At 45.2% G+C, this 25795-nt stretch overlaps 1 protein-coding gene and 1 pseudogene across 1 annotated transcript in view; both read right to left on the bottom strand.

Annotated features, from left to right (window-relative positions):
- CYP27A1 (cytochrome P450 family 27 subfamily A member 1) overlaps positions 1 to 12304 on the bottom strand; it is a 32443-nt gene extending 20139 nt beyond the window's left edge. The window contains exon 1 of the mRNA XM_003925521.4: positions 11789 to 12304. Coding sequence (XP_003925570.1) covers positions 11789 to 12043 — 255 coding nt within the window. The 5' untranslated portion in view covers positions 12044 to 12304. The remainder of the gene's footprint in view (positions 1 to 11788) is intronic.
- Positions 12305 to 14770: 2466 nt separating this feature from the next.
- Positions 14771 to 15975, bottom strand: LOC101030085 (farnesyl pyrophosphate synthase pseudogene; annotated as a pseudogene).
- Positions 15976 to 25795: the final 9820 nt, after the last annotated feature.

Below are 25795 nucleotides of genomic sequence, written 5' to 3' on the forward strand. Positions count from 1 at the left end.
CTGGTTTGATATCTGCATGTTTTCCTAGCCCTGTCTCTTAAAGGGCTCCATCCAATGACTAGGTTTTCTTCTGCCTGCCTGTGTAGCTATATATGTGTTGTGATGTCTGTAAAAAGAGCTCTAATTGGTTGGGCTCAGTGGCTCATGCCTGAAATCCCAACACTTTGGGAGGCTGAGGTGGGCGGATCACAAGGGCAGGAGTTTGAGACCAGCCTGGCCAAGACTAGCCTTGCCAATATGGTGAAACCCCATCTCTACTAAAAAATTACAAAAATTAGCCAGGCATGGTGGCGGGACACTGAGGCAGGAGAATAGCTTGAACCCAGAAGGCGGAGGTTGCAGTGAGCTGAGATGGCGCCACTGCACTCCAGCCTGGGCAAAAGACTGAGATTCTGTCTCGGAAAAAAAAATGCTCTAATTAATTTGGCCTAAAGGAAGACAAGTGCTTGGATTAAATATTTTTTTTTAAAGGGAAGATAAAAGTTGTGGTATCTTTCAGTTCACATGACTTTAATCTTTGAGAAATAAAAACAGCCTTTGCCTGTAATCCCAGCACTTTGGGAGGCCAAGGCGGGCAGATCCCGAGGACAAAAGCTAGAGACCATCCTGGCCAACATGGTGAAACCCCGTCTCTACTAAAAATACAAAAATTAGCTGGACGTGGTGGCACTCGCCTCTAGTCCCAGCTACTCGGGAGGCTGAGGCAGGAGAATTGCTTGAATCCAGGAGGCAGAGGTTGCAGTGAGCCAAGATCACGCCACTGCACTCCAGTCTGGGTGACAGAGTAAGACTCTGTCTTAAAAAAAAAAAAAAAAAAAAAAAGCCTTAAAGATTATTGGTAAAAAGCACATGTCATCAAAATATAAATAGGTGGACTAAATTATGCAGGTTAGGTACTAGGCTTGCTAAATGTTTTAAGGTTCGAAACAGTCTTTTGGGTCTTGAGAACTGTTTGACTTGCCTGCTTCAGAATTGGTAAGACCTGGGGACATAGGGATTTAACCATACCCTTAATTATGCTGGAAGGAGTCAAACCTTAGCTACAGCTAGCGCACAAAACAATTTATCAGGTTTTATATTAAAACTAAAATTGCTAGGAGTTACCATTAAAATATGTAATTGAAACTACTGAAAATAGATTTACATGCAATACATCTATTACATGACTGGAAAGGTATGCTTCCCTTTAAGGAGTCAAGCTGGACCCACAGAGCCCCCTTGGGGAAAATAAACAGGCCTTATACCCCCATCTACACAGTCCCTGTACAGGGTTCCTGACCTGTGGTAAATAAAGAATGTCACTTTCTGACAGGCCCAGGAGCTCCAAGTTTTATCTTGGGACCTTAAAAGGAGAGGATCACGCAACTCACAGGTATTTGACGATACAAACCCATGGCTGTGCTCAGCTTTAAAAGGTCTTATCTAAGATTCCTTGTGAAACAGAGTTCCATCAAAGCCAATCTAAAAGGCCTATGTAGAAGTAATTATTCTTGCTGTACTTTATGCAAATAATCAGGCCAAGTATAAGACTAAAGTCTATTTTGCAAACAACTCAGTCCTATCATGATTTCTTTTAACAAAAATGAGGACTGGGTTGGGCGCGGTGGCTCAAGCTTGTAATCCCAGCACTTTGGGAGGCCAAGGCGGGTGGATCACGAGGTCGAGAGATTGAGACCATCCTGGTTAACATGGTGAAACCTCGTCGCTACTAAAAATACAAAATTTAGCTGGGCATGGTGGCACGTACCTGTAATCCCAGCTACTCAGGAGGCTGAGGCAGGAGAATTGCCTGAACCCAGGAGGCGGAGGTTGCGGTGAGCCGAGATCGCGCCATTGCACTCCAGCCTGGGTAACAAGAGTGAAACTCTGTCTCACAAAAAAAAAAAAAAAAAAAAAAAAAAAATGAGGACTGGAGAGAGAGAAACTATGTTCCAAAACTTACCATACATCTGTAATTAAATTCTAAACTCATTCATTGTTCTTAAGTTTTTGCCTATATTTTAGACTAACCATGCCTGCTCCTGTGAACCAACCAGCAATCTCTGGCTACAGCTCAGAAAGAAAAAGGGGATGGGTAATATAAAAATCTGGGGTCAATATTCTAGTTTATTTGTTTTTTTTTTTTGGAGACAAGAGTTTTTCACTCTTGTTGCCCAGGCTGAAGTACAATGGCGCAATCTTGGCTCATCGCAACCTCTGCCTCCCAGGTTTAAGCGCGATTCTGCTGCCTCAGCCTCCCGAGTAGCTGGGACTAATTTTTTGTATTTTTAGTAGAGATGGGGTTTCTCCATGCTGATCAGGCTGGTCTTGAACTTTTGACCTAGGTGATCCATTTGCCTCGGCCTCCCATTGCAGGCATGAGCCACCGCACCTGGCAATATTCTAGTTCTGAGCAATTATTCTGCAAATCCTGCCAGGTGATGGGAATAAGTAGGATGCCTATCACTCAGAAGTTTTCTTTTGGAAAAGTAAGACCAAGGGAACTAACCAGAACCAAGCACCACACCCCTAAGTCTTAGCAAGCATAACTATAGCTACCAGTTATCTGGGTGTGTCACAAAACGTCCTTTTCTGTCCTTTGTTGGAGGACTCAATTCCACAGTTTCACCTTAGCATTTGGCTTATGATAAGGAGTCCATGCAACACCCCCTGAGACACACTTTTGTCCCAAACTCAATTCCAAATGTCAGGTCAAAGCCCTAGAAAAGAAAATTGGATCTAACTAGGATCCAGAGGTTAAAAGGCATTGCGCAGGTGAGCATGGCTAGTTGCTGCTGATTAAGCCAAGCCTCCCATTTCATGGATAAAGGTCATGCTAGTATCCATGGCATAAATGAGGTCTATGGAGCTCCAAGGCTACTGATGCTAGGGGCAATAGAGACATGGGTGAGAGTGAATAATTGCTATTCAATAGGCCCTCCCTGCTTCATGGGTGCAAGCCACTTTGATACTCATGGGTGGCACCCTGTCACAATCATTGGGACAGTCATTGGGGTGCAAGGATGGAAGAAGGAAGGAGAATGCTCATCCTTCTCTCATGTACCCCAGGTATTTGCTAGGAAAAGAAGGAAACCAGACACAACTGGTCCCCTCTTTCTAGATGAGTAGCCATTCATCTTCAGTCTGTACCCTTTCAAATGCATTCTGTACCCTTTTAATTGCATCTGGAATCCCTGGGGCCCCTTTGAAAAAGTGCCATTCTTTTTTTTTTTTCCTCCTCTGTCCTCTCTTCACTGCTAGGTAATTGTGGCTCTGTACTACAGGGACACTCCCCTCAGATGCCTCCTCCAAACTGGGGAAAGTTAATTTCCCAAACCCTAAACTGGCTCGTTCAGGATTGGGCTCAGGGGAAGGGAACCCAGAAGCCCAACATGCCAGCAGAAGGATAATGTTTTTTTTTTTTTTTTTTTTTTTTTTTTTTTTTTTTTTTTTTTTTTTTAACTAGTCAGGCTTTTGGCCTCCTTCTCCCTGGGCAAACTGGTAAAAGGCCTTGGGATCTTTGAGCTGCCCTCACCTGCCCTTTTCTCATTTTGATACATGTTTTCTAATAACCTGGTTTGTCTATTCTTACCTGCAGGCCATCAAACTCCAAACAGTCATGCAACCAGAGCCTCGGACGATGGCTCGTTTTGCTGGGGACCCTTAGATAGGCCTCTGAGGGATATATGACTGCCATTTTTCCAAGATGGTGTCCCCTGTCAGCAGGAAGCAGTTAAGATCCGTATTCATCCCTATCCCAATCATTGTTCTAATGGCAGTTAGATGTACTCCTTTAGAGCGGGGAGTGAGATCGCCAAGAAAAAAGAGGTCCCTGAAGAAACTCCCACTGGTCTGTGCACTGGGAGGAGCGTGCACTGGGGTGGAGCCTCGGAGAGTTTGCAGGGGGAGGAGCCTGTCCGCTCAGGTTCTGGGGTAGTAACCTGGGGATTCAATCTGTGAGATGAGGGCCTGTTAACAGGCACCTCTCTAGCTTTGCTGAATTTTTTTCCTTTTCACCCAATAAATTCCATTTTTCTCACCCTTCTACATGTCCACGAGCCTAATCTTTCCTGGATGTGTGACAAGGACCCCATTTTTAACTGAACTAAGGGGAAAGTACGACGCAGCCTGGCCAACATGGCAAAACCATGTCTCTACTAAAATACAGAAAATCAGCCAGGTATGATGGCACACACCTGTACTCCCAGCTACTTGGGAGGCTGAAGCATGAGAATTGCTTGAACCTGGGAGGCAGAGATTGCAGTGGGCCGAGATCACACAACTGCACTCCCATGCTTCCCAAAGTCAAATTTCAGCTTCAAAATTAAGTCTTTTTTTCACCTCTAACTTTGAGATGCTACAGAGTCCCTGAAGCATTCAAAATAGAGGTAAACAGGATTATTTGACATACTAAGTTACATGAGAAGCACTGTCCAATTAAAAATGACATTTAACCTTGTTCAGGTTATATTTTAATGAATGTCACTAATATATGTTCCAAAGTTATTAATATATGTTCCAAAATATATGGATGCAGCAAACCACCATGGCACAGAATCAACCTAGGACTTTAAGGAAACATAGGTCCTAGAGAGGACAGACTAGGTTTTGTTTTTCTTCTGTAAACAGGACATCCCAGCATAAGAAGTTTCCCTCTACTCTAACCTTTACAAAAAAAAAAAAAACCTGAAGTCTGTTCCCACCTTATTGAACCCACTGCTCTGCTATTTCCCAATGGGTTCCAAGACCAAATATACACATTTACAATGGTGACAGTGACATCAGTGAGTAAAGTCATGGTCATCCTCTAAAACTGAGAAGCTGACCAAAAGTGGGGAATTGTTAAATCCAGTTCAAGTTTAGCCTAAGGCTGCCTCCTTACATATTTTAAGTTTGGCCTAAAGATTTCTCTGCACATCATAAACCGTAACGTAAATGGAGTTGTATTCAAACTGTAGTCTATTCTTATGCCAATCACCAAGTTTTGGCCAATCAAAGGTGGCCAACTGTTCGAACTGTGTTGAAATTAGGCAAATGCAAAGCTATATCCAATCCAGCTGTTTCTGTACCTCACTTTCATTTTCTGTACATCACCTTCCTTTTCTGTTCATAAATCTTCTTCCACTATGTAGCTGCACTGGAGTCTCTGAGCCTACTCTGGCTCAGGACGCTGCCTGATCTGTGAATCATTCTTTGCTCAGTTAAAAGTCTGTTACCATCAATTCAGCTAAAGATTTTCTTTTTCAACACTTTCTTTCCATCTCTTAGCAAGCAATAAATATTAATAGATCAGTCCCTAGCTTTTTTAATGGCTGCATGAAATTTTATCACATGGATGTAACATAATTATTTATTATTAGTCCTCTACTATGGGACATTTAAATCATTCTGATCTTTCCTAACCACAAATAAGGCTACCTTGAATATTCTTGCACGTCTTTTTAACTACAACAGCTTATCTGTAAGTGTAAATGCTAAATTGCTATGATTCAGTCTGGCAATTTAATTGCTAAATTGGCATAATTCACACATACTTCGCCTTAATACTGAGTTTCATCTTCCCATACCTGAGGCTTATAGGCCATGTTTCCTGTTCTGCTATAGTCTCAAGGACAACTTTACAGATGTCTGCCGATGGCCCTGAAAAACACTCAAGTCCATTCATGGTAACTGGACAATAATATCTGGAAGGCCTGATGGTAACAAGTGCTGGGGAAAAAAAAATCTATCTAATCAAAGGTATTTGTCAAATAGAAGAAAGAATGTGTTAACAGAATGGGAGTGGGCTTTACAAAATCCAAAAAAAAAAAAAAAAAAAAGCCAAATATGAAGAATCTGGCAGCATTTATCCCTCACAGTCCAAGGGAGATAGATAATTAGCCTAACAGAGAGGCACCAAGAAGTACATTCAAATGGGTTTCTCCAAGGCCTCGATGGAATTTTCTTCCATACAATTCTACTCCTTTAGTTCTGGGTCCTTCCATACCATTCAGTAATGTAGTTCATAATTTATCTCCCTAGATACCTGAATCCTAGGAAAAGGGTGTAGTGGATTAAAGATAGCTACAGACTCCCTGACATGCCTCCCATTCAGAGGTGAAGTCCATGTCTCCAGGATCTCAGTGCGCTCTGTAACTGCTTTGATGAGTGGAATACAGTGGAAATGATATTGTGCCCGTTTTCAGGCCCAGGCTTTAAGCACCTGCAACTACCACTTACTGACTCTTGGAACATTCACTCTGGGGAAGCCGGAACATGCAGGAAGTCCAGGTATTCTAAGACCACCATGCTGTAAGGAAGCTCAATCCAGTCATATGAAGACAGAGAGAGAACCAGCTGTTCTGGCCAAACCAGGCAAGGCACCAAACATGCAACTAGAAAAGTTATCTTGGCCATTCCATTCTCAGAAGATGTGACATGCCAGCTAAAAGCCGGACTCAAGGCCCAGACATATGGCCTCACTTGAGCAATCCTATCCATCTTTGGCCATTTGACCTGAAGGCCCACTCCATCATGAAGCAGAGACTGTGCCCTGCACACATTCCTGACACACAAAATTGTGACTATGACAAAAATATTTGTTGTTTTAAGTCACCATGATTTGGGATCGTTTGTTATGCAGCAATAGATAACTAGAACAGAGGGTTCTAGTGCAGTGGAGCATTATGACTCCTCCTGTCTTCGTTTGTTTTGTACCATTATAACAGAGTATCTGAGGCTGGGTAATTTACAAAGAACAGCAATTTCTTTCTTTCTTTCTCTTTCTTCCTTTCTTTTTTTTGAGACACAGTCTCACTCTGTCACCCAGGCTGGAGTGCAGTGGCATGATCTCAGCTCACTGCAATCTCTGCCTCCTGAGTTTAAGTGACTCTCCTGCCTCAGCCTCCCGAGTAGCTGGACTACAAGCATGTGTAACCACACCTGGCTAATTTTTTGCATTTTTTAGTAGAAATGGGGTTTCACCATATTGGAAAGGCTGGTCTCAAACTACTGACCTCATGATCCGCCTGCCTCAGTCTCGCAAAATGCTAGAATTACAAGCATGAGCCACTGTACCCAGCCAGCAATTTACTTCTTACAGTTCTGGAGGCTGGAAAGTCCAAGGTTGAGGGGACTGTATCTTGTTCAGACCTGCCTGCATTGTCATCTGATGGCAGAAAGCAGACAGGTAGGAGGGCATGTGTGTGAGGTGGGGAGGGAGGAGTTGAAATAGTCTATTATCAGTAACCACTCCCGTGGTAACTAATCATTCAGAATCATTCCAATCATCTCTTTCTTTCTTTTTTTTTTTTTTTTTGAGATAGAGTCTCGCTATGTCACCAAGCGCCAGGCTGGAGTGCAGTGGCACGATCTTGGCTCACTGCAACCTCCGCCTCCCAGGTTCAAGCAATTCTCCTGCCTCAGCCTCCTGTGTAGCTGGGACTACAGGCTCACGCCATCAAGCCCAGCTAATTTTTGTATTTTTTAGTAGAGACGGGGTTTTACTATGTTGGACAGGATGGTCTTGATCTACTGACCTCGTGATCTGCCAGCGTCGGCCTCCCAAAGTGCTGGGATTACAGGCGTGAGCCACCGTGCTGGGCTTCCAATCATCCCTTAAAGGTCTCACCTCTCAACACTTGCATCGGAGATCAAGTTTCCAACACGTAACTTTAGGAAGCACATTTAAACCATAGCACTTCCTCATTAAATAATCATGGGGGCACTCCAGAAACACATATTTGTTTCCCTGGATTTGGCCAGTGTGGGTCAGTCCCCAATAATCTGCCCATGCTAAATGTGTTGACAATATTTAGTTTCTGAAACCTGAAACACTGAGAACTGAAGGGTCAGTCTTTTTCAATCCGCCCACCTCCCTCATGGTCTTTTCTTCCCACTGTACTATGTCCAACAATCCAGATCAGGGAGCTGGAAGAAGAGTGTCACAAAGAAGTTTACCATTAGATGTATCCACTGGTCAGTACCACTCACAGCACCTCCTCTGTGCCTCAGACTGTGCCTGGCACTTGGGGGAAAGAGGTAGGAAAGATATAGGCCCAGCCCTCACAGCTTCACAGCCCAATTTCTAAGTCATATAAACAAGTGATGATAAGAAACATAATACCTAATGGCCAGGCACCGTGGTTCATGCCTATAATCCCAGAACTTTGGCAGGCCAAAGTGGGAGAATTGCTTGAGCTCAGGAGTTTGAGACCAGCCTGGGCATAGCGAAACCTGTCTCTACCAATAATACAAAAATTAGGCAGGCATGGTGGTGCATGCCAGTGGTCCCAGCTACTTGGGAGGCTGAGGGGGGAGGATGGCTGGAGCCCAGGAGGTCAAGGCTGCAGTGAGTCATGACCATACCACTGCACTCCAGTCGGTGACAGAGTGAGACCCTGTCTCAAAAAAAGAAAGAGAGAGAAACATGATAACATAAAATGACGCATACGTGCTTGGGACATTGGAGGAGTTGGGAGAATTAAATCATTAATCTCCTGGGCACTGGGGGGCACAGGGAGGGTCACCAAGCCAGGCAATCCACAATAAGAGCTACAGAATAGATACCATTCTCAGGATCAATATCTTCAAAAGAAATTAATTTGATATAAATGTAACATATGTGTACATTCCATTTTTCCAGTGTTCAACATAATTTTTATTAGGAAAGAGAAAGGCACTGGCATTTATGGAGTGTGACTTTTACATGTCCTGATTCCTACCGCACTCCCTTAAGTGCTACAATACTTTCCTAAGCTGATCTTTATTACTTTTATGCGTGCTAATGCAGTGTTTGACAACTGAGGGCGCAAGGGACACTGTGGTTGGCTGTTCCTAAGCCCCTTCCAGTCCTCCCCTTTGTGCGGTAGACACCTGATTTGGGTAGGAGGGACTCCAATCCCAGCTTAAGGGTGAATCTGCACAGAGGTAAGCTAACTAGGGTATGTCTATCTACTCCTGGCCACCATGATGGGTTCATGGATAGGCAATTAACCCACGCCAAGCCAGTCAACCAACTCCTGCAAGACAGATGAGCCAAGAGAACTGCAGAAAAACAGAGCTGTCATTTTTAAATTTAGAGATGGGGTCTTGCTCTGTTTCCCAGTCTGGTCTCAAACTGCTGCACTCAAGGGATCCTTCTGCCTCAGCCTCTTGAGTAGCTGGGGCACTGTAGGAATGTGCCATCATACTCAGCCAAAGCTGTAGCTTTGATGACTTCCTGAAGCTCTAGAACAAAGCACACTTGAAGGACGCTCAACTATTGGTATGTTCAGTTCTATGAGCCAATAAAGCTGCTTTATAGTTTAAGTCAGTTTGAGTGCCAACCCAACAAATTCTAACTGATACAAAATGAGCAACTGACACATATCCCAAAACCATCCCTGCCACTGCAGTCCATAGAAAAATTGTCTTCCACAAGACTGCCACCAAAAAGGTTGGGGACCACTGGCTGAAAAGATCTGGGTCCACAAGAAGTGATTTCAAAACCGTCTCTCAGTATTTTGTGACCTGCCCCCTGTCAACCTGAAATAATCAAACTTTTATAGATGTACAATACTCCTTTCTCTATTAACTCACATTAGCCACATGTAGTGGGAAGAGCTAATGTTTTTCCCATGGGACAGCCCAGGTTTGTGTGCTCCAACATCTTTGGGATACAAGGACTGAAATCAGGGGGCTCTGCTATATCCCAGCCCTGGACTCTCCTTTAAAAGGCCATACATCCTGACTTCCTCCTGCATTCTCTTCCTCCTCCTAAAGCCAACTAGAATTTCTTTGGTGGTTACTGCTCTAGAGATAATTCTAAGCAAATCTGCTCCTGAGAAATCCTCAGTTTTCACTCTTGAGGCACTTACTGGGCCTCTCACATTTCTAGAGGTTAAATCAAGCAGGAGAAGTTAACAGGAGTCTGTTTTCTTGGCTTAAAGCAGGGGTCCCCAACCCCCGGACCACAGACCAGTACTAGTCTGTGACCTGTTAGGAACCAGGCCTCACATCAGAAGGTAAGTGGCAAGCAAAGCTTCATCTGTGTTTACAGCTGTTCCCCATCGCTCACATTACCACGTGAGCTCTGCCTCCTGTCAGATCAGTGCTAGTATTAGATTCTCATAGCAGCACAAACCCTATTTTGAACTGTGCATGTGAAGGATATAGGCTGTGCACTCCTTATGAAAATCTAATGCCTGATCTGTAACTGTCTCCCATCACCCCCAGATGGGACAGTCTGGTTGCACGAAAATAAGCTCAGGGCTCCCACTGATTCCACATTACGGTGAGTTGTATAGTTATTTCATTATATGTTACAATGTAACAATAATAGAAATAAAGTGCACAATGAATGTAATGCACTTGAATCATCCCAAAACCATCCCCATCACCCCACTCCGTGGAAAAATTGTCTTCCACAAAACTGGTGCCAAAAAGGTTGGGGACCACTGGCTTAAAGGATCTGGGTCCACAGGAAGTGATTCCAAAACCCATCTCTCAGTATTTTGTGACCTGCCCCCTGTTATCCTGAAATAATCAAAAGAATCAAAATCCAGTTTTAAACATGTTATTCAAGTGAAAAGCTGGGAATAGCCATTTGGGAAACACACACTCCAGAAAAAATGGGGTCAGTGCTCCAAAGTTAAAAGTTAAGTCCTTGCTTATACAGGCAGGAAACAAAGTTTCATAGGATTATAACATTTTCTTTCTTTTCTTTTTTTAAGGAGGGAGCGAGGGAGGAAGGGAGGGAGGGAAGGAAGCATAACATTTTCTTTCCAAGGCTGGTTTATGAGTTACGATTCAATTAGTTATCATTTGTTTTCTTTGCCATGTGTCTCATTTTCATTTCCTTTCCAATTTAAAATAGTATAGTCAACTTTTCATCTTAAAGCAATGTGATAGGCATGAAGTCTTTGCATGAGAAAGGTAATAGGAAGTTAATCTATAACGAAGTTCCATAGTGAAGAGGGAAGGACTCTTCCTTGGCCCACTGCAGACGTTTATAACATTTTACAAAACAACAGAGATAAGGAAGAAAACCAATCTATAATCAGAGAAACAAAGGTTACAGCTGCTTAGGTTACGGAAGCCTGCTTATATGACTTGAGTCCCGTAATTACATAATCACATTCCCTTTAGGCTCAAAATATTTTGAAGTTTCAACAGCTTAGATTTTGAATTATTTTATTTTCACATCCTCAAGTCTCACAAACATGAGACCAACAGGGAAGGTTGCAGTATAGACAGCAGCCACTGATTCAGTGATCCCAGGTGCTGGGATTGCAGGTGTGAGCCACTACGCCCAGCCTCAGACTGATTTCTTAATAACAAAAAATACCTTTTCCTCACTTTCTGTGGTTTTGCTTCCAAGCCCAGAGAAGCAGCATTGTGTTTTCCAGGAAAGGCAAATTTACCTTGCAAATAACCGAGAGGCTTCTGTAATCCTCCTGAAGTTATTTCCTTTAGAAGAAGTCTGTGGTAGCCAACATCACTATAGAACCAGTGATTCTGTAACATCTATCAGCTTACACACTTGCCTCTGCCACATCCTTCCCAAGACAGCTCCCTCAACCTCTGCTCACTTCAAGCCCAGCATCCAGATCCCCTCTTAGCTGGTGCCCTCCTGATTCACGCCCCTCATCGTCCTGTTTATCTCAGCCCCAAGGGCTCTGTCTGCACTTTGCACATTCTCCCTATAGATTTCCAGTTCATGACCATAGCCTCAGTGGGTCCCGAGCTGAGTTCCTGCAGTCTTCACTTTTTGTGCAACGTCTCCTCACCTCCAGCTTCTCTGTTCCGGTGCCCACCCCCATCCCCAGGACGCGATGCCCCCGCGGGTTACCTGTAACTTGTGCAGCTTCAAGGCGTAACCTTGAGCAAACAGCTGGAAGAGGAAGCGCAGCTGCCCTAGACGTGGAATCTCATCTAAGCTCCGTAGCCGCCGCCGGTCACCAGGTCCGGTTCCGGGAGCTTCAGCGGCCTTATCCACCGGGAGGGCTGCAGGGATCGCGGCCTTGGCTCTGGCCCCAAGGGGGCAGAGGCCACGGCCGGCCCCCCGCAGCGCCCACCTCAGCCTCGCGCAGCCCAGCGCAGCCATGGGTTGTGCTAGCGCGGCTGCAGTTTTGGGTCCCGAGTGCGAAGTGCCTGGACCCGCCCGGGCAGCAGCGCAGGGCGGGTTCAAAGGCCGGGCGACGGGGAGGGCCGAGTAAAGGCCAGCCAGGCCCTTCCCGCTCACTCCCTCGCGGCCCTCACTCCTCCCAGCGACGCGGGGGCGGCAAGAGAGCGACGCGGAGATTCCGAGACACCACTGCGCCCCGACCCAGGCCTCCGCCACCGACTCCCCACCCGCGCCCCCGCGGCCTCTCAAATAACTTTTCGCTTGGTCTGAACTCTGGGCGGGGGTGCTGCGAGATTCTTTAGACACCGGGAAGCCCCGGGACAGGCCTTAGCCCGGCTGCAGGTTCCCATGGCGACTCTCGCGTCCTGGGGGGAAATGGAACTGACCGCGGCTAAGCTGCCCTCGGCTTCTCCCAATGACCGTCCGGATTGATCCCGGAGTCACTGCGGAGTCAGCGAGGCCGGTCATCTGAACCCTTAGAGGGGGGTCGCCGAACAAAGACATTTAAATTTTGTTTTTAATGCAGTTTTCCCCCCCGCACCTCCCTGCCGCACCTCCCAAGGCAGGGTATTTCAAACTGCAGATTGAGACCAGATTTAGTGGCTAATCGCCAGAATTTTTTTTTTTTTTTTTTTTTTTTTTTTAGACGAAATCTTGCTCTGCCGCCCAGGTTGGAGTGCTGTGGCGCGATGCACGATCTCAGCTCACTGCAACCTCCCTCTCCCGGGTTCAAGCAATTCTCCTGCCTCAGCCTCCCAAGTAGCTGGGATTACAGGCGGACGCCAGCATGACCGGCTAATTTTTGTATTTTTATTATTTTTTATTTTTTTAATTACTATTTTTTTAACAGTCCAGAGGTTTTGTTTTGTTTTGTTTTGTTTTGTTTTGTTTTGTTTCACCTAAGATGCCATGAATTCATAGGAAATAGGTTCCAACAGCTCAGGCTCCTTCCCATTGGTTCTCACAAAGTGTGCTTCTCTGGGAGGAGCAGGCTGGCGCTTCAGTTGAACCCAGGTACCTTTCTCTTTGGCCTCTTTCTTTTTCTGATCATTTTCCTTCACGCGTTTCAGGAAGCGATCTCGGCTCTTAAAGTGCTTAATGTGCTCAATACACACATTAATTCTCTTGGAAAGAATATTGCCCTTGGCCGGGAGAGGTGGCTCATGCCTGTAATCCCAGCACTTTGGGAGGCCAAGGCGGGTGGATCATGAGGTCAGTTCAAGACAGCCTGGCCAAGATGGTGAAACCCCATCTCTAAAAAAAAAAAAAAAGAAGAAGAAGATTGCCCTTAACTTGCTTACAACAATGTCAACAGCATGCCAACAGCATGCTGGGGAACACTAGACTCTTCCAGTTTTGCCATGGATACCCTTGTGGGGCATTCCTTTTTGAACAGTAACTACCCATCCCCTTCATGTCTACAATACTACCTTTCTTATATATTCACATGTATGTGACTTAAGGAACAGCTCTATGTTTTCTTTTTTTTTTTTTTTTTTGAGACAGAGTGTCGTTCTTGTTACCCAGGCTGGAGTGCAATGGCGCGATCTCGGCTCACCGCAACTTCCACCTCCTGGGTTCAAGCAATTCTCCTGCCTCAGCCTCCTGAGTAGCTGGGATTACAGGCACGCGCCACCATGCCCAGCTAATTTTTTGTATTTTTAGTAGAGACGGGGTTTCACCACGTTGACCAGGATGGTCTCGATCTCTTGACCTCGTGATCTACCCGCCTCGGCCTCCCAAAGTGCTGGGATTACAGGCTTGAGCCACCGCACCCGGCCAGCTCTATGTTTTCTAAAAGGCCTAGAGAATATCTATCATTTACTTCTCCTCTTTCCCTTTGTGTTTGTCCTTTTGGGGAATTACTGGAAGATGATGGTTCTGGCCAAAAGGGATTTTTGTATTTTTAGTAGAGATGGGGTTTCGCCATGTTGGCCAGTCTTGTCTCAAACTCCTGACCACAGGTGATCGACCCACCTTAGCCTCCCAAAGAGCTGGGATTACTGGTGTGAGCCACAGCGCCTAGCCTAGACCATATTTTTCATTTGGTTTTTGGACAGGAAGGACAGGAGGCCATGCTTTAAAAATATCGTGGCACATGCCTGTAATCCCAGCTACTCAGGAGGCTGAGGCAGGAGAATCACTTGAATCTGGGAGGCGGAGATTGCAGTGAGCTGAGATCGCACCACGCACTCCAGCCTGGGTAACAGAGCAAGACTCCATCTCAGAAAAAAATATAGATAGATAGATAGATAGATAGATAGATGGTCTAGTTCAGACATAGGAGCCATTAATGAGGTCATAATTCCTTACATCCTATAATGCCAAATCCTTACATCATACTTAACCAAATACTAGAAAACAATGAGTTCACAGTGTTAGATCATAAGAATGCTTTCTTTTGTATCTCTTTGCACCTCAACTGTCAGTATTTATTTTCTTTCAAGTAGACTGATCCTGAAACTACTATCACCCACTGTACACTGGGCTGATACTGCCTCATGACTTTAGGGATAGCCCTCATTTGTTCAAAAATGCCTTGGCACAAAAATTAAGAAAGCTAGAGCTAAAAAGGAGAGCCATACTCCAGTATGTAAATAACATCTCTGCATACAGCCTCACTAAAGAGGACTCCAATAAAAATGCCATTCAAGCTCTAAACTTGCTTAAAAAAAAAAAATCAGTTTTCTCCATCCCAGGCCCAAATTTCTTTTTCTTTTCTTTTTTTTTTTTTTATACAATTTATTTATTGATAGCCTCTTCTCCGCCCTTGCAGTCTCTAGGTCACTTTTTCCGCTTGTAGATTTTGCACGCAAGCCCCAGAAAGATAGCTGGGGGAAGGGGCGCTGCGTACTGTTCAATGAGACCCATAATGTGGTTGTAACTGTCTTCCTCATACTGCAAGAACACGGCCGGCAGATCCAGCTCCTCATATAATGCCTTCACTCGGGCCACCTTCTCAGCCTCCTTCTGCCCATAATTTTCCTTCAGGATCTGGCGTTGTTCCGGAGTGGACCGTTGCAGACACTGGACCACCAGCCAGCTGCATTTGTTGGCCTGGATGTCAGTGCCAACTTTGCCAGTCACACTGGGGTCCCCAAAGAGGTCAAGGTAATCATCCTAAATCTGAAAGAACTCTCCCATCTCCAACAAGATCTTCTTGGCATTGGCATGCTCCTTCTCGCCATCAATTCCTGCCATGTACGTGGCTGCAGTTACAGGAAGGTAGAAGGAGTAGAAAGCCGTCTTGTACTTGACAATAGATTTGTACCTCTTTTCAGTAAATCTGCCGAGATCCACATTGCCCTGGGGGGCTGTGATGAGGTCCAGGGTCTGCCCAATCTGTCTGATAGGAACTCTGCAGGAAGAGCTCGATCAGGTTCAGGTAATAGGGCTGCTCCCGGCAGTAGAGCTTCAGCAGGCGGTAGATACATGCTTCCAGAAGGATAGCGTTATCGATGGCATCCAAACCCACGCCTGGCTTCTGATACCAGCAGAGCTGTCCCCGGCGGGTGAGGGATGAATCCATGATGTCATCTGTCACCAGGAAGAAAGCTTGCAGCAGTTCCACACACCAGCCCTTCAGGGCCCGCTGGAGACTATCAGCATCCTGTTTCCTTGGCTCCACCAGCTCCCAGAATGCTACTAGCACCGTCACACCCCGGTGATACTTGCCTCCAATGGCGTTGTACTCCAGGACCTCCTTGAGCCGGGCAATAGCATCTCCTATCTCTGGGTGCCCCATCTCATCCTCAGTCAGCACCCTAACGATCTAGGAGAAGTGCTGAACAAAATCCTGCTTTTCTTGGGCATAAACATCTGATTTCTGGTCTCCATTCATTCTGAGGGAGGAGCAAAGGGCTCTGTTCCTGGATGCGGGTTCCTGCTCGGTCCCACTAGTTGGCGGGTACTCCTAAAAGCTCCCAGGCCCAAATTTCTAAACCAAAAGTGAAATACATGTACATCTTAAACCCTGGAAACTGGACATTGTCCATCAAACAAAAGTTTACTTCTAAGTAAAACCTCCACAGACAAACAACTAAGAACTTTCCTGAGTATAGCAGGATTTTGCAGAATTGGGATCACAGAATTTAGACTCATTGCCAAGCTATTGTATGAGGCCCTAACAGGGTCAAAACATAAGCCAGTCAAATGATCAAAAACACAAGAAGCTTTATCTTCTAGCTAAACAAAGGGGTTTGCACAGTAATAAACCACAGCTGTTGTTTTTATATTAACAACTCAGGATTAATTAAACTACCAGCTCAGAAGATTTACCAACATGCTACCTGGCTACATAATTTCAATGAGCACACTGCTCAACCATCTGGGACCCCATCAAAAAATACCTGCCAAGTGTGACACAGTTCCTACCTTTCCTGGAACCTTTAATAACTCTAATTTCTACTACTCTTTGATCCTTGCTTGTTTAACCTCCTTATAAAATTTGTGTGTTATGGGTTACAACAGTTCCATGTCAAAATAATAGTTATACAAAAATTCCAACCAATCCCTGCCTCAGATTCAGACTCTTCAATAACCCACCCTTGGAACGCTTAAACCAGGCAGCCAGAAATTTCCATGCCCTAACTAGACATGGTCAATAGCCCTAATCAACTAAAAGTACATATAAAGCCCTGACCACCTCCCTTATAAACCTTTAAAAATAAAAAATAATAATCTCTGAGGATGGTTAAATGAGACAGGAATAATACATGGTGGTCTCAGGGAAGGAAACAAATCCAGGCAGCAGCAAAAGGAAACTGTTAAAATGGTTGCATAAGCTAGGGGCCAGTAAGATTCTGAAAACCAAGACGTGGGTCAAGCTGGCTAAGACTGCTGGGACCCAACATAGGACTGGATTTGACGTAGGTTTCACCTAGGACCCCATTATAGACGCATTAACATACTAAATCATATACCCACCAGCGTTGTGACAGTTCTAGGAAAACCCATATTTGGTGGCACCAAAAATGGATGGCACCATAGTTCTGAGAAATCTTTACCTTTTTCCAGAAATCTTCATGAATATTCCACCTTTTGGTTAAAGAAACCCATAAAGATGGTAACTCTAAACCCCATGGTGCAACTGTCTCTGTCAAGCTGGCCCACACTCCCCTTTCTTGAATGTGTACCTTTCACTGCAATACCCATATTTTCACTATTTTCTGACTCATCCTTGAATTCCTTCTTTTTTTTTTTTTTTTTTTGGAGACGGAGTTTCGCTCTTGTTGCCCAGGCTGGAGTGCAATGGCGCGATCTCGGCTCACCGCAACCTCTGCCTCCCGGGTTCAGGCAAGTCTCCTGCCTCAGCCTCCTGAGTAGCTGGGATTACAGGCACACGCCACTATGCCCAGCTGATTTTTTTTGTATTTTTAGTAGAGACGGGGTTTCACCATGTTGACCAGGATGGTCTCGATCTCTTGACCTCGTGATCCACCCGCCTCGGCCTCCCAAAGTGCTGGGATTACAGGCGTGAGCCACCGCGCCCGGCCTGAATTCCTTCTTGCAGTGGTGACAAGAACCTGGACACTGGCCAAGGCCAAGGTCTCATCAGCATTTGGGGACCTCCCCTAGCCCACCAGTATTACCTGGAGCTCAGAGTCTCAGTCCTCCCAAGGTGACTGGGCATCTTCCCTGGACACCAGGAGGAAATGGAAAAGAACAGAAAGAACAGAAATAACAGAGCCCCCATCTCCTGCCACCCCACCTCCTCAGGGTTTGCAAGGCCCACACACCAGACAGTGCAGATTCCTTTACCAAAAAGCTAGGATATTTTCAGAGGGGAATAACTATGAGGAGAAGCAAACATGTTAAATTTCACCTCTCCCAGGTTGCAAGGGCAGCAGCTCGTGGCGTTAACTTTCATGACCTTGTGCTTGAGATGTTTTCCCGACAGCTGGAGTGCAGTGCCATGATCTTGGGTCACTGCAATCTCTGCTTCCTGGGTTCAAGCTATTCTCCTGCCTTGGCCTTCTGAGTAGCTGGCATTATAGGCACCCACCACCATATCCAGCTACGTTTTGTATTTTCAGTAGAGATGGGGTTTCACCATGTTGGCCAGGCTGGTGTCGAACTTCCAAGCTCAAGTGATCCGACCACCTGGGCCTCCCAAAGTGCTGGGATTACAGGCATAAGCCCCTGCACCCAGCTCCCAACAGCTTCTCTAGTGGAGATCTGGCCCAGCATGCTGGTTTGCTCTGCATCCTCTTCAAATCTCTAAGTGGAGAAAGTCTGCTGCTTCTTCAAGGAGCTAAGATGCTTTCCTTTTGTAAAACAAGAATTCTTCTGCCTCTAATAATAACGTAGTCTCACTGAACCCAGAGTTTCTAAGTCAACAGTCTCACAAACTGAGAGCATGGGCACCTGGCTTCCGGATGTGGATAAGGAACCTCAGTTCCTGTTCTATTTACAATATTCCCACCCGTGAGCCTGGAGGTCAGGCTGCTGGTGTAGCGCTCTATTGACTGACCTGTAAAAGTAAGCCTCTCTAGACTACTCCTTAAAGGCTGTAGTCTAAACCCACATTGAAGCAGTATTTCCTCCCCAAATAAACAATCAGTGAGTATCAATTATTTTGCTAAACAGCTAACAAAGCAACTGCTTTCTTTCCTTTGCTCAAGAGGCACAGGGGACCTGTTGGCATCATAGAAGGCCATACTATGCCAGGTGCAGTGGCTCACACCTGTAATCCCAGCACTTTGGAAGACCTAGGTGTGTAGATTGCTTGAGCCCTGGAGGGCAACATGAAGAAACCCTGTCTCTACCAAAAATACAAAAATTAGCCAGGTGTGGTAACACACACCTGTAGTTCCAGCTACTCAGGAAGATGGGTGTGGGAGGATCACCTGTGCTTGGGAGGTTGAGGCTGCAATAAGCCATGATCACACCACTGCATTCCAGCCTGGGCAACAGAGTGAGACCCTGTCTCAAAACAAAAAATTAAAAAAGAAGAAGGTCTACACTAGTTCTTAATGGCTGCACTCTGTTACCAGGGAAAGACACCTGCCTTAGTCAAACTCTTCAGGTCAACAATTGTCCTGTGGAGTGGGGCGGCAAGGCCACTGCTTATACACACACACACAATGCTTCCCCATAGTTTTGAAATAGCACCCAAATCTTTTCTTCTTTTTTTTTTTTTTTTTTTTTTTTTTTGAGATTGATTCTCTGTCTGTCTTCCAGGCTGGAGTTCAGCAGAGCAGTATCAGCTCACTGCAGCCTCCACCTATCAGATTTAAGTGGTTCTCCTGCCTCAGTCTCCCATGTAGCTGGGATTATAGGCATGTGCCACCACACCTGACTAGTGTGTGTGTGTGTGTGTGTGTGTGTGTGTGTGTGTGTATATACTTATTTTGAAACTGAGCTTCGCTCTTGTTGCCCAGGCTGGAGTGCAATGGCGTGATCTCAGCTCACTGTAACCTCCACCTCCCGGGTTCATGTGATTCTCCTGCTTCAGCCTCCTAAGTAGCTGGGATTACAGACGCCTGCCACCATGCCCAGCTAATTTTTGTATTTTTAGTAGAGACGAGGTTTCACCATGTTGGCCAAGCTGGTCTCGAACTCCTGACCTCAGATTACAGAATGAGCCACTCTGCCCAGCCAAATTTTCTTTCTTTCTTTTTTTTTTTTTTTTTTTTTTTTTTTTGAGACTGAGTCTCGCTTTGTTGCCCAGGCTGGAGTGCAATGGTGCAATCTCAGCTCACTGCAACCTCCACCTCCTGGGTTCAGGGGTTTTAGCAGAGTTGGGGTTCCACCATGTTAGTCAACCTGGTCTCAAACTCCTGACCTCGGGTAATTCGCCCACCTCGGCCTCCCAAAGTGCTAGGATTACAGGCAGGAGCCACTATGCCTGGCCAAAATTCTCATATTTTTTAGTAGAGACGAGGTTTTGCCATGTTGGCCAGGTTGGCCTCCACTCCTGACCTCAGGTGATTCACCCACCTCGGCCTCCCAAAGTGCTAGGATTACAGGCATGAGCCACTGTGCCTGGCCAAAATTGAAATATTTTTTAGTAGAGATGAGGTTTTGCCATGTTGGCCTCGAACTCTTGGTCTCAAGTGATTCGCCCGCCTTGGCCTCCCAAAGTGCTGGGATTAATGGCGTGAGCCACTGCACCCAGGCTTTTTTTTTTTTTTTCAATTCTTTTTTTTTGAGACGGAGTTTCACTCTTGTTACCCAGGCTGGAGTGCAATGGCGCGATCTCGGCTCACCGCAACCTCTGCCTCCTGGGTTCAGGCAATTCTCCTGCCTCAGCCTCCTGAGTAGCTGGGATTACAGGAACACACCACCACGCCCAGCTAATGTTTTGTATTTTTTTTTTTTTTTTTAATAAAGAAGAGGAAGAAAGAGAAAGAGGAAGAGGGAGAGAGGATGGGGGTATTGCTTTATTGCCCAGGCTAGAATGCAGTCTAAATATGGGTATGCCTATAATTGTCTTTAATAATGGAGACATGAAAGAAAATGAGGGAAGAGAATAACAAACAAGGAGCCAACCAAGATTTCATTTAAACTTCTAAATTGATATGATGTGGTACTGATGAGAGTGTATATTTTGTATATTTAAAGTGGAGAGTTCTATAAATGTTAATTACATTTACTTGTTCCAGATCTGAGTTCAAGACCTGAATATCGTTGTTAATTTTCTGTCTCATTGATCTGTCTAATATTAATGTTGAAGTCTCCCACTATTATTATGTGGGAGTCTAAGTCTCTTTATAAGTCCTGTATGTCTAGGTATTCCTGTATTGGGTGCGTATATATTTAGGATCTTTAGCTCTTCTTGTTGTTGCATTGATCCTTTTATCATTATATAATGTCCTTCTTTGCTTCTTTTGATCTTTGTTGCTTAATTGTAACTTCTGTTTTTTATTTATTTATTTTAGCTCTCTGTTTGGTTGGTAAATCTTTCTCCATCCCTTGTTTAGAGTCTTTGTGTATCCTTGAATGTGAGATGGATCTGGATGCAGCATACTGATGGGTTTTAGTTTTTTATTCAAATTGCCTGTCTTTAGTTGGGGGATTTAGTCAATTTAAATTTGGAATTAATAATAATATATGTGAGTTTAATACTGTCATTAGCTGGCTATTTTGTCCATTAGTTGATGTAAATTCTTCATTATATTGATGCTCTTTTTGATAATTTTTTTAGAAAGGCTGATACTGTTTGTTCCTTTCATATGCGTAGTGGTTCTTTCAGAAGCTCTTGCAAAGCAGGCCTGGTGGTGATGAAATCTCTGAGTGCTTGCTTATTCACAAAAAACTTTATTTTTCCTTCGCATGTGAAGCTTAGCTTGGCTGGATGTGAAATTCTGGGTTGAAAGTTCTTTTCTTTAAGGATATTGAATATTGGCCCCCACTCTCTTCTGGCTTGTAGGGTTTCTGCTGAGAGATCTGCTGTAAGTCTGATAGGCTTCCCTTTGTGGGTAACCTGACCTTTCTCTCTGGCTGCCCTTAGTATTTTCTCCTTCATTTCAACCCTGGTGAATCTGACGATTATGTGCCTTGGAGTTGCTCCTCTTGAGGAATATCTCTGTGGTGTTCTCTGTATTACCTGAAGTTGAATATTATCCTGCCATACTAGGCTGGGAAAATTTTCCTGAATAAAGTCCTGAAGCGTATTTTCCAGCTTGGATTCATTCTCTTCGTCACATTCAGGTACACCTATCAAGCGTAGATTAGGTCTTTTCACATAGTCCCATATTTCTTGGAGACTTTGCTCGTTCCTTTTTATCCTTTTTTCTCTCGTCTTGTCTTCTTGTTTTATTTCATTGAGTTGATCTTCGACCTCTGATATCCTTTCTTCTGCTTGATCAATTCGGCTGTTAAAACTTGTGCATACTTCACGTAGTTCTCGTATTGTGTTTTTCAGCTCCATCAATTCACTTATTTTCCTCTCTAAATTTTGTATTCTTGTTGACATTTCGTCAAACCTTTTTTCAAAGTTCTTAGTTTCTTTAGATTGTGTTATAACAAGTTCTTTTAATTCACAGAAGTTTCTTATTATCCACGTTTTGAAGCCTGCTTCTGTAATTGGAACACACTCGTTCTCCATCAAGCCTTGTTTCGTTGCTGATGAGGAACTGGGATCCCCTGCTGAGGAAGAGGCATTCTGATCTTGGGTATTCTCAGCCTTTTTTGACCGTTTTCTTCCCTTCGTTGTAGATTCATCCATCTGTAGTCTTTATAATCACCGTCTTTGTAATTGGGTTTCTGAGTGGACGTCCAACTTACTGATTCTCAGCGCCGAAATCTGAGCAACCCACTGCACCGACTAAATCAGCGGCGTTAAGATTGAGGGTGCTTTTCCGACTCTGCACCGAGAACCGACGCTCCGAGGCGCCGGCAAAATCGCCTCGCCGGTCACAAGAGTCGCGCTGGCGACCCGTGGGGCTCCTCCGCTGGGAATCTCCTGGTGCGTGAGCAACAAGAATTCATGTGAAGGTGTGGTGTCCTCTCCTTCTTTGCGCTTTCAGTGGGAGCTACAATCCCGAGCTGCTAGTGATCAGCCATCTTGGATCTCTCTCCCCTGTATTTTTAGTAGAGACAGGATTTCACCATGTTGACAGGGATGGTCTCGATCTCTTGACCTTGTGATCCACCCGCCTCGGACTCCCAAAGTGCTGGGATTACAGGCTTGAGCCACCGCGCCCGGCCATTTTTTTCAATTCTAATAGGTATTTGGATCTATTTCTCTTGTCTCCATCCTAGAGGTCAAAAACGCAATATAACTTTATGTGACGCAAACCAGACCAGAGACCCGAAGAGGTAAGTGGTAGGAAAGCCCCAGCGTGGCTACCACCCAGCGCCACCCAGTTGTTGCCCCACAGGAATGCAGGCCTGGTGTTGCTAGAGTTTGGGATTGTTGCAGAGAAGTTAAAAATCTGAATTTTTATGAGAAAACATCTGTTTCAATCAGCTCAAACAAAACCTGTGTGTGCCAGTTTCCACCTTGTGCTTTACTATGTTCCACTTTTCTCTGCCTATTTCTGAGCCAGGGCAAGACTTGCTCCATATATTCATTCATTTGAATACTACAGTCTCCCTGAAGAGTTAGAGGCTCTTATTCTTCTCCTGCGATAAGAAACATGAAGTTCAGAGAGGTGAAGATCAGTAAGTGGCAGGGCAGATTTCGAACCCAGGTCTTCAGGAACTGAGTTTAATGTTCTTTCTGTTAGATTTGAGGTGAGAGGGGAAGGAGGAGACAGTGTGAACAATTCTACTGCAGAAATGGGAAGTTGAGAGGAACCCACGCATACCCTGATAACCGGAGGCTGGCTGATGCTGCATAAGAAGGAGAACCTGGCCGGGCACGGTGGCTCACGCCTGTAATCCCAGCACTTTGGGAGGCCGAGGCGGGTGGATCACCTGAGATCAGGAGTCCAAGACCAGCCTGATCAACATAGTGAAACCCCATCTCTACCAAAAATACCAAAATTAGCTAGGCGTGGTGGCGCATGCCTGTAATCCAGCTATTCAGGAGGCTGAGGCAGGAGAATTGCCTGAACCCCAGAGGTGGAGGTTGCAGTGAGCTGAGATCACGCCACTGCACTCTAGCCCGGGCAACAAGAGCGACTCTGTCTCAAAACAAACAAACAAATGAAAAAGAAGGTAGAATCCACTGCCTGACCTATATAATGGCATCTGCCTAGAGCGAATAGCACTTTCCAGCCCTGGCAACTTGAGCATCTCTGGGGGTGGCAGCTCACTGTTATCTCAACCAGGGATGCCATGCCAATGTCCCCAGAAATGGTCTCAAGGACACATTCTGTCCTTCTGAATCAGTTACATTCTTATATGAAATTTCATTTGGTATCAGAAAGTTATTCTTGGTAAATTTAAGGATGCCTGCTATTGTAAAAAAAAAAAAAAAAAAAAAAAAAAAGATGTGTCTGGGCTTTGTCTTGGGTTCCTGACATGGAGCTTCTAAACTTTTGGAATTTCCTGATAGGTAGCAATGTCTTTGTTATTCATGCTAAGCTCCTAGATAGTTTCAAAATGAGGGCTGCCTGGCCCAGTGCAGTGGCTCCTGCCTGTAACTGCAGCACTTTGAGAGGCCAAGGTGGGCAGATCCAAGGTCAGGAGTTCAAGATCAGCCTGGCCAACATGGTGAAACCTCATCTCTACTAAAAATACAAAAAAATTCGCCGGGCGCAGTGGCGAGCACCTGTAATCCCAGCTACTCAGGAGGCTGAGGCAGGAGAACTGCTTGAACCTGGGAGGCAGAAGTTGCAGTGAGCCAAGATTGTGCCACTGCACTCCAAAAGAGCAAGACTCCGTCTCGGGGTGGGAGGCGGGGAATGAGGGCTGGTCATGGCAGACAGACCAATCACATGATTAGAGGGTTGGGGCTTCAAGCCAGGTTATACCAGCTCAACCCCTGCAAAAGGGAGAAGGCTGAAGATTGGGTTGGAACATGCAGTCAATGATTCTATCAATTGTGCCTACAAAGTGAAATTCCAATAAAACCTGAACACTGAGCTCAGCTACACTACTCCGTTGGTGAATACATGGATGCATGGGGAGGGTGATGTCCCCAGATTCCACAGGGAGAGGACAAGGAAGCCCCACTTTCAGGACTCTCCTAGACCTCATTCTATGGGTCTCTTTCTATGCCTGGTCCTGATTTGTATCCTTCCTAATGAAACTAGAATTCTAAGCACAGTACAGAGCTTTTCTGAGTTCTATGAGTCATTTTAGTATTGTCAAACCTGGATGCTTTTTAGAAATCCCTGAATTTGCACCCAGTTGGTCAGAGATATAAGTGGTCTGGGAACCCTCAAATGTTCAACTGGCTTCTGAAGTGAGAGCAGTCTTGTTGGAGACTGTGACCTTAACCTGCGGAGTTTGCACTAACTCTAGGTGGTGTCAGAATTGCAGTGTTGCACTGGCCCTTTCTTTTCCTTGTGGTTGGGTGTAATTTTGGTAGATTACATTGTGCCATTCTGGGGGTTGCAACCTGCTCCACAGTTGCTATTGTCCCATGCTGCGCTGCCATTAACAGAAACATCCTTGTTTCTGCCTGGTGTCACTCTGTACCTCTATTCCTAACCATAGGGCTTCAGATCCAGCACATTCTCTCTCTCTCTCTCTCTCTCTCTCTCTCTCTCTCTCTCTCTCTCTGTCTGTCTCTCCTACTTCCATATTCTTCATAGGCTTCTGGAAGCATCTGCTGGAGAATTCTGAGATATTCTCAGGCCTACCTGCCTAGATATCTCAGATGTTCTCGTACTGGGCAAGAGGGAACTTCAGAGGCTTCCCTTCCAGGAAGCAGGTATAGGTCTTTTCTCAGATTCTCAAAGGCACTAGGTGAGGAGAAGTTCAGGGCATAGGACCCTATTGCAGGGACACACATCAGCCTAGAAGAAGAAGAAAGAAGAGGAATAGAAGAAAAAGGAGAGGGGAGAAGGGGGAAGAACTAACATCTGAGAGCTTACAATGTGCCAGACATGTTCTGAGTACTTTCCTATCATTAATTAATTTCATTCCGGCATCACCTGTAAGAGTTAGCATTATTATCCTAATGTTTTAGAATAGAAAGCAGAGGGCCAAGCGTGGTGGCTCATGCCTGTAATCTCAGCACTTTGGGAGACCGAGGCAGGTAGATCACAAGATCAGGAGTTCGAGACCAGCCTGGACAACATGATGAAACCCTGTCTCTACTAAAAATGCAAAAATTAGCTGGGCATGATGGTGGGTGCCTGTAATCCCAGCTACTCGGGAGGCTGAGGCAGG

The sequence above is a fragment of the Saimiri boliviensis genome, chromosome 5 (assembly GCF_048565385.1).
Source record: "Saimiri boliviensis isolate mSaiBol1 chromosome 5, mSaiBol1.pri, whole genome shotgun sequence".
Lineage (NCBI taxonomy): Eukaryota > Metazoa > Chordata > Mammalia > Primates > Cebidae > Saimiri > Saimiri boliviensis.